Source organism: Cibotium barometz, chromosome 53, assembly GCF_041138505.1.
Source record: "Cibotium barometz isolate CiBa-2024 chromosome 53, ASM4113850v1, whole genome shotgun sequence".
Classification (NCBI taxonomy): Eukaryota; Viridiplantae; Streptophyta; class Polypodiopsida; order Cyatheales; family Cibotiaceae; genus Cibotium; species Cibotium barometz.
Window position 1 is genome coordinate 28,807,748 of NC_141098.1, and position 9,977 is coordinate 28,817,724.

At 41.6% G+C, this 9,977-nt stretch overlaps 1 protein-coding gene across 1 annotated transcript; it reads right to left on the reverse strand.

The window, feature by feature from the left end:
- Positions 1-2,033: 2,033 nt before the first annotated feature.
- On the reverse strand, positions 2,034-5,357 carry LOC147608497 (uncharacterized). The gene has a single exon (XM_086789006.1). The coding sequence runs from the start codon at positions 5,344-5,346 to the stop codon at positions 2,440-2,442; it is 2,907 nt and encodes a 968-aa protein (XP_086645132.1). The 5' UTR covers positions 5,347-5,357; the 3' UTR covers positions 2,034-2,439.
- Between the last annotated feature and the right edge of the window lie 4,620 nt (positions 5,358-9,977).

The window sequence follows — 9,977 nt, forward strand, 5'->3', positions numbered from 1 at the left end:
ACTCTTGGTATAAACATGCACTTGTACTCATAAGGCATGTTTGGCCTTATAATTGATAGTACACTGTATCCATCTATCTCATATGGTGTTGGAAACAAAAAAGCAATTGCCACCATTCACTCTTCATTGGATGAGTCATGGGAAAACAGATACGTAGTTCTACTCTGTGTGTGGGATAATGAGATACCAAGGACATGATTGCAGCAAGACCAACAACAGAAGATGCTCATCTTGAATGTTGGCTTGAATAGTGTGGCATTGTTGTCGTCACGTGCACACCTTAAGGGTGCACAATGACAAGCTGGCATGACATAACTAGGCATTTAGCAATCATTTACAACATCAGAGGATCACAAGGACTGAGTGAAAGCAAAGTACCTGGACCTTGGTCATCACAGTCTTGGGATCATCTAAGCAGTGGCATGCACACGCATCATGTTAGCACCATCTAGAGATCTTCTGGAACCTTCTGGAGTACTTGGAGGTGTGCTAGCATCATTATAAGTCATCTATAGGCTAGTATGGGCAAGTGTGCAGTCTCATGGGCCCTCAAACCTCTGTCAGCAACCTATGGGAGTTTACCATAGGGTACTATGGCAAAACTCCCGTAGGGTACTACAGCAGCATAAGGAGCATCTCCAGCATGTACCACAGCCTAACCAAGCATTTACAACAGTTAAATCATGTGCCCAAGCATAGATCACGGTATTTACAACATGTGCAATAGTGTATGGGACTTTTACAACACCTACAATAGTACATAAGTCATTAAAAGCATTTAGGGCATGCATCACAGTAGGTCCGGGCCTGTAGAACCATCCGACGGCATAGAAAGAGGCTTTTGTGCATTTATGAGGTCGTGGAGGACCAAGACAAACAGGCCAACAGCCTTATCCTGGCCGACCAACACCATAAATCCATATATAAAGAAACACATCAGCCACGTGCACACCCCTTGAGGGTGCACAATGACAAGTCGGCATGACATAACTAGGCATTTAGCAATCATTTAGAGCATCATAGGATAACAGGGACAGAGTGAAAGCAAAGTACCCGGACCTTGGTCATCACAGCCTTGGGATCATCTGAGACCGTGGTATGCACACGCATCATGTTAGCACCATCTAAAGATCTTCTGGAACCTTCTAGAGTACCTGGAGGTGTGCTAGCATCATTATAGGTCATCCATAGGCTAGTATGGGCAAGTGTGCTGTCTCATGGGCCCTCAGACCTCTGTCAACAGCTTGTGGAAGTTTACCATAGGGTACTACATCAGCATAAGGAGCATCGCCAACATGTACCACAACCTAACCAAGCATTTACAACAGTTAAATATAAGGCATTAAAAGCATTTAGGGCATGCATCACAACAAATCAGGGCCTGTGGAACCATCCGACAGTATAGAAAGAGGCTTTTGGGCACTTATGAAGTCGTGGAAGACCCAGACAAACAGGCCGACAGCATTATCCTAGCCGACCAGCATTCATATAAAAAGAAACGCATCATTCATTCTAATCATCTCCTTCTCAGCGTTTCCAGCCTAAGGAGCAGGGAATCATTCATAGTCATCATTCTCTCTTTCTCTTCAGTATCCAGCCATAGAGCACACTAAGAGAAGGGGAAAAGCAGTCAGTCATAACATTCAGTTCTTCATTCAGCATTCATCATTAAAGTCATAACAGTCAGCATACAATCATCTCCTGCCTGCTACATAGAGGAAAGCTAGCATCCCAAAGGTGGGCCTCAGCATTGGAGAAAGGAACATTCAGTGACCAGTCGTCATCATTATTCAGCACCTCTCTCTTCCCGAGGGGGTTACTCATGTATGGCAGACGTAGATCTATTTATGATCTCATTGTAAATGCATGCATATAATATAGTTTGCATCTGCATTGCATTGAATATCTGGCTTATATCTCTTAAGTCTCTCTCAGTGCAATATCAATTTAAGCTAGGTTGTTTACACGGTCACCCAACCCCTGCATGTTACAGTTGTGACCATAAACAAGACCGAGGTAGTCAAGATCCAGACTAACAAAGAGCCCATGTTTTGCTTCATGGGTAGAAGCTGGAATTAAGGAGCGAAGGCAATGATACCCATATGAAAAACAGATACTTAAAAGTGCCAGTTATAGTCATGGGTTTCACATAGACTTCTCTATGATTCAGTCACTCTTGTTTAAAAAGCTTTCTTACAAGGCTCTTACAGACCTAGAGCCATTCATGGTATCAAGTTCCACTACTACCCAACGTTACCAGGGCTTGATACTGTTCAAACTTCATGTCAGATGGAGACAGCAGCTCCTAGAACAGTGAGCTCTCAAACAGTGACGTTCCTCTTAAGGCACCTTAGAGTCAAAGAGCACACCCATTGTCAAACTGCCAATTGTATTGGGCCCGCTGACTGATACTCCCATAATGACCAAACATACCCAGGATCATTCTGAGGTTTGAATTAAGCGCCGTACATCTGAAAGGCATCTCTCTATAGAGACATAATCATCTGTACTGGAAAAAATTTCTCCCTGCTTTACTATATTCCGCAATAACATTTGAGCAGAGTACAACTCTTTTTTGCTTCCAGTCCTCAAGGAGGTTTCCATGTAAATGTCACAGAGCTGCAATGCAGCTTGGCAGAGCCTCTGAAACTGATCTCTACTGTGTTGCCAATCAGAACCCTGCAAACTACGAACTTGTTTCAGCAAAGCCTCCGAGCACATTGTCAAGTCACCTTTAACTCTATGCCAGCGTGCCAACAAACCCCAAATTGTACCATCTTGAGAAGTCTGAACAACTCTGGACAATAGTTTGCCTATTCTCGTCACAAGCCAATCTCTCTCAGTCAAATGCTGCTCTAGTTCATGCACAGAGTCCTTCGACAGAGAAAAAGCTCCTTCTGAAGCCTTATCAACAGCTACATTTTGATGGTTCTCTTTGGATATTCCATCATGGTTCTCTTCAGACGTTCCATCATGGTTCTCTTCTGACACATTAGTGTGTACACCTCCATTGCTGCCAGCATGAGCTACTTGACTCATCCTTGTATCAAACCTGGACTCTACTTCCCCCATTAATTTGGTGAGGCAGTCTACATTGACTCGTTTCCCTTGAGACAAGTTGAGCACCATGTTCAGAGCTTCAATGGCCTGCGCAAAGTTACGTACATCCAGTGCCACATGGGCATAATTCTCCCACATTTGCCAGCTTGAGCGCTTGAATTTGAGAGCTTCCCGAAAAGCAACAAACGCTTCTTTGCTCTTCCTTTTTGTCATGTGAATAGCTGCAATATTGTTCCAGGCTTCCCCATTTTCCGGTTCGAGCTGCACTGCACGTGTAAAAGAGTCCACAGCCTTATCAAGTTCTCGAGCCTTCAATGAGGCTGAACCAAGAGCAAACCACCCATCTGGATGCAATGAATTCAGGGCAAGAGCAGCTTCCCAGTGTTTCATTGACCTGGCGAACTCGCCTTTATTATATGCAGAGCGCCCCAAAGACCTCTGAGCTCGACCAAAACGATGCCTAGAGACCTCCCAAGCCTTCACATAGCACTCTTCATTGAGGGTCACATCACCCAGAGCACACCACAGCCTTGGATCATCAGGTTGTTGTTCAAGGCGTTTCTTTATAAGATCCAATGCAGCAGCTTCCTTGCCTAGAAGGCAGTAGCAATCAATCAAACTGTTCCACAGTTCAAGCTCCTCAAAGATCCGTAAAGCGTCTCGAACCAGCCCACAACTTACCATCATCTCTGCATACTCTTTAAGCAAAACCGAAAGAGAGGGGAAACAGACACAGAAGGCATAGCACATCCGGTCCTGTACTTTCCAGCAAGCGCTTTCACGTAAATCTTCAACAAGTTTCTCCAACATCAGGAGTGCTCTCTGCTTGGTGCGACTCCTGGTGCACTCCCAATGAATTCGGAGCAACTGGCAGCAGCACTTGATCATAAAATGGGAAAATTCCTGGGCATCCACTGCCTCGATGAAAGGGGCCATCTGCCATCCTGTTAGTTCATCATCTGGATTGCTTTTCTTGATATCCAAACATTGGGCCAGTATTACTGCTTGCTGCAAACTACCCAAGCCTTTAGGCTCCTTCAACTCATCAGTTTTATGGGTACCAGTACCCACGAGCCTGGGAACCATCAAGATGTCTTCCTCGCTATAATTTTGGATGTTCCTGTTTTCATTGCCCATGTCATCGTCTTTGCTCTTATTCCAAAGTGGTTTTTCAAGTGCCTTTGGTGCTTCTTCCTTTGAATTTGATTGAGTATTGGCAAGTAGCACCATTTGAGCTTTTGGATCAATTTGATGGGCTGTTCGAAAGCCGAGGACACCGGTCAAATGAAGCTGAAGTCCACAAGCCTCTCTGGCTGCCTCGAACCACCCTCTGGCACGATCTATATGACCATAAACATACTCTACAAGGCCGTACTCTAGCTGTGCCGCCATTCTGATAATGTGGGCATACTCGCGGTCTATGTCCAGTCCCCAATTCAGTTGAAAGATTTCCGGCTTCAGGGCAGTAAGGGCTGTGTGCAAGGAAGATGAGCGCTCAGCCAAAATCTGTTGATGTGCGAAAAGTGCACGGCGAGCCCACCAGCTGATGGTGGAGGGCAGTTCCGTGCCAAACTTCTGACCAGCCTTTGCTGCTTCCAGAGTATCCACCAGCAAAAGCTTGGCAAGAATGAGGTATTGTGGCAGGGAGCAAGAACCCACCAAGTCACATCCGTCCACCATGAGCTCCTTTTTAGCCCATTTATTCCAAGTTTCTTCATTCAGCATTTGCCTGTCGTTTGGCAAGACTAGGGTTTGACAAGGTGGAAAGGCTACACACGGACCTGTAAGGTTAGCCTGCCAGAAGGCAAGCAGGGCGGCCACGCCAGCCGCCATGGCTAGTAGGGCTCTGCTACTTGCGCAACCATCAAGGCCTTCTACAAAAGAATTGATGTGCAAGCGCACCGAGTTGTAGAAATCATGTGGGCTCTTAGCTGATGAGACCCACATGCTGTTTTCAGGTTCCCATAACAGAGCCTTCACAGTATCTGAAGAGAGGGCATCGGCAAAGGCTCCTCTCTCTACATTCAGGACCACAGACTCAATGGCACTTTGTAGCGTACCTGGTTCTGTGTTTTGATCGCAGACAGCACCTTTGCCCGGAGCTGTTGAGCCCGCCAGAGTGCACATGAGAAGGCGGATCCCATAGCTCGCAGTCGTCGTCGTGCCCTTGGCCGTAACTATGGTGGGAGGCGCGTCTTCAACCTTCGCCATTGATGTTCTTTTGGTTTCGTTTCTCTTCATTTCGTTTTTTATCAAAAAGGATCCTTTTGGATTATAAAATAACATGTACGAAGTTCTTGCTTGTAAGCATATGTACATATGCTTACATATATACACATATGTACATATATGTGCGTGCATATGCAAGTATGCTACTGTGTGCACGTGTGCATGTATATGTGTATTCAAGCATGTATGAGTGAGTGAGTGAGTGTGTGTGCGTTTGTGTATGCCTGTGTGTATTTGTATGCACGTGTGTGCATGTGTCCATGTGTGACTCACACACAAACGCATATCTATGTGTGTGTCTCTCATATACATTCTCTCTATGTCTCTATCATGTGCACAGACATAACCCTCTCGAGATCATGCACATGCACTCTCTCTCTTCTGATACCCATCTCGCATATGCACTCTCTCACACACATAGAAACTCTCTCTCTCTCTCTCTCTCTCTCTCACACTCACACACACACCTCCCTCCACATGCATGTGTGAGATTATGTGTACGTGTATGTATATGTTAGTATCAGAATAATCTTATTATATATTTACTATATGTATATTGATTTATAAATCAAATATTATATTATATATATATATCTATATATTATATTATTTATTTATATATAATTATACTAAATTATCATATTTATAATATGTTTACTATATGTGTGTGTGTGTGTGTGTCTTTAATTTTCTTATTTATACTCATGTATTATTATATAAAATATATATAACATTATATTTTAATATGTTAGTATAGATTTAATATATATGTGTTTAATATCCTTATATTTTTATATTTTTTATAGTATATTATTTATTTAAATTTTCTTCTCTCAACATATCCCTACTCTCTCTTTCTCTCCCCCTGTTCCTCTCTCTCTCTCTCTCTCTCTCTCTCTCTCTCTCTCTCTCTCTCTCTCTCTCTCTACCCCAACATGTGCTTCTCCCCTCCCCCATCACACCCCCTTCTCTATTTCCCCTACACCAGCACTTGGCCTTCTTCCAACCGTCATGTGTCCCCTCCCCTTCCAAAAAGAGCTTTTTTTTTGCGAGCATTTAGCTGAGCTTTTTTTATTTTGGCCTGCTTTTGGTGCCAAGGTTTTGTTGACGTCGACCTAAGGTGATGAGGTAGTAAGAGTGTGTCCATGTTAGCATGGGATCATCCCATGTGCATACATACAACATCACCCGTGATGGCCATGCATGCCATCATGTATACCCATGATATGCCATACATGTTGTATGTGTGGGATGGGTTGAATGCCCATGGGATGGGCTATATGGCCATGAGATGGATGGACTGTATGTGTAGGACATGGATGGACTGTATGTGTAGGACATGCATGAACTGTATGTGCGCGAAATGGACTATATGACCATGAGATGGGCTGTTTGTGAGCTACATGGGTTGTATTGTGAGACCCCTTGTCCCCTCCGCGCATCGGAATCCGGGAAGCTAGCACAGCGGAAGTAGCAACCTCACGCACGGGGTAGGGTTTCCCACTCAGGGCCTCGCCCACAGATGTCCGGACAAGAGACTAATCCCTCGGTTCTTCGAAAATCGAACTCGAAAAAAACTTCCCTTGCCCAGAAAGCATAGGCAATTCCTCGAGGAGAATCATTCTAACATAGTCAAGGCCTTAACTTCCCTTTTTCATTCCGACCGAACTCGCGGATCACATGGCCGGATCAAGGGAGGAACTTGCACTTGGATCATAGAGATCGACCCTTTTTTCCTTGTCAAAGAGGCACAGCCGTTGATTCTTTTCCATAGAACAAGGATTATCCTTGATTTACTTCAACTATCGTAACTTGAACATAATTGAATTTTAATGGGTTAGCCAACTGCCCAACCACTATATTGATAGAATCCATCCATTCACATCATTCCTACACCCATTCACATCTATTCACATCATTCCTACATCCATTATCATCATTTCTGCACCCATTCACATCCATTCACTTTATTCCTACATCCATTCACATCCATTCAGATCATATCACATCTATTTACATCCATTCACATCATTCTTACATCCATTCACATCATTCCTACATCCATTCACATCATTCTTACATCCATTCACATTCATTTACATCTATTCACATCATTCCTACATCCATTCACATCATTCTTACATCCATTCACATTTATTCACATCCATTCACATTCATTCACATTTATTCACATCCATTCACATTCATTCATTCACATTTATTCACATCATATCACATCCATTCACATCATTCTTACATCTATTCACATTCATTCACATCCATTCACATCCATTCACATCATTCTTACATTCATTCACATTATTCCTATATCCATTCACATCCATTCAATATTTTCACAGTCTTTCTCAAATTTCTCAAAATAAACTACACTCAATATTCTTCTTTTTGAATAAAAGATTCATGGGATTTACAAAATCAATTATACTCATATTTCCTCTTTTAGTATAAACACTAATCCATTTATCTAAATGAATCATTTCCATAATTCTCATAAATTGAATGATTCTATAAAATTTATGCATAGCCTTCTTTATTTTTTTGACTATTGAATAATGCTCAAAACTCCACTTTTAGCATAAAATATATCTATGCCTAGAATATGATATCTTTTAACTTTATTAAAATTATACATAAAAATAAGATTTATCTCTTTTTTGGAAAATTTTGCCAGAGCTTTATTGCTGCAATTACTGGAAATGTTCAATTTTCTAATTTGAAATGAAAACTTGTAATGAGAATATGATAGAAACTTATCTTTTAAACTAAAATTAAATTTATGCATACATAGCATAATTATAATCACAATTATAAGCATAATTATGATTAATTCTCTAGATTAGACTAAAATAATCATTCCTCATTTCTGAAAATTTTAGCATAACCTCCTTTCAATTTAGGATGAATTTATATGATTTCTCCATACCATAAACAAGATTAAAAGAACTAATATTTCTTTTTCCTAGATTAAAAATCATGAAAATAACTAATCTCTTTCTCTAGCTTGTCAAGCATAGAGTTTGGCTTAAGATAAAGAGATTATGAATAAGAATCGTCCTACCAAGGATTTAGCCATAGGAATGACTAATCTTTTCAAGAGAGAAATTTTCTTAAAGAAAAGCATTAAGATTAAGTATAAAAATTAACATTAATCTAAATAGACATTATGAATCTTTGGGAAAGCTTGATTTGAAGAAAAACCATTGCTTAGAAAGCTTCTCAAGCTTTAGAGGGGTTGAGAAGAAGAAAATCATTGAGAGAATTGAAAAAAACCCATTAAAATAGGGTTTACCTTTGATTTGGGCTTGATTCTTTGGCTAGAAGTGAAGCCCACAAGCAAGTCCTTGGCCACCAAGAGAGGGAGAGTAATATCCAAGAGAGGTTGGAGGAGAGAGAAGCTCCAAAGCTCAAGAGAAGAGGCAAATTAGAGGGATAATAGAAATATGCTAATTTAGAGATAATATTGGCATGGCAAATCCAACTAGGTTCTAGAGCCTTCCAGCTTTAGTTTGACCCAATTCAGACAAGAGTTGGATCAATTTGGCTCCCTTTTTGATCCAGTTTGCACCTGAGGCGGAGGTCTTGCATTACTTTGCATTGAAGCTGAGGGTTGGTTAGGGGGTTTACCTCTGGGGTTTTCCTGATTTTGTAACGAGAAGGACCTTGATTACTCTGGAAGGAAGGAGCTGGCATCTGGAATCTTGGTCCTTGACTTCCTTGTCTTGAAAACCTTGATCCAAAAGGAGTTGGGCAATCCATACTACAATGATCGTATCCTTGGCAGTTAAAGCATTTAACTTCTTTGTTCAAGGGTGGGACTTCTGAAGTTGAATTCCAGGGGATTGTGTTTCGGGAAAAAGACCTTTCTTCCATTCTGGAACTTCCCATATCCTAAGTTTGACCTGGTTGCCTCTTAGGAGACGGAAAGTTGGAATCACCTTCTGGAGCTAGGAATCTTTTGAAAGATGATAACGTTGGCTTCGCGGACGGAACCTTGACAACAAAGGCCTTGGCGAAATCCTTCGCCATCCGTAGTGCTTCATCCATGGAAACTAGCTTGGCATTCTTTACTAGAGTATCTAAGGGTTCGTTCATTCCTCCCCGAATGGTGCTCCCCTTCACCTTTGAAAGATCCAGGCTGAGATTTATGAAGAGCTTTACGAACATCCGGGTCAAGTTCTTCCTCATCGCGTCAGGGGCTAACAGTTCTACCACGACAACCTTGATCCATGATCCTATTAATACAAAAATTCCTTGTTAAGTCCCTTTTTCCAACTTAACCAGGACGCTTAAGTGAAAAGATTACTTTAAATCTGAAAGGAATTAAACTTTAGATCCAGCTGATTCTGGGGTTCCTTATAGTTTAGTCAACCCTCACAGAATCCTGGGATAAAGATCCCTTCTATAAGAAGAACATACATAACTCATCATCAGAAAATAGTTCATTCATATCCTTAACACAAAAATGATCCATCATACCAGTAAATTCCAATTATCATCTGAACATCCCCCACTACGAGAATCTCAGTTATATAGGTTCTTAATTTGTCATTCCTCAATTGGGTCTGCTAGGTCAAAGGTCAAACTGTGAACAATCTATTAGCATAATCCACTAATCTCATAGTGATCAGCTGAAAGTCATAATCGTCTTCCAAGTTACTAACATCATC

Excerpts from the sequence above, each read along its gene's own strand:
- LOC147608497 (XM_086789006.1), bottom strand. The coding sequence starts at position 5,346 with ATGTTATTTTATAATCCAAAAGGATCCTTTTTGATAAAAAACGAAATG.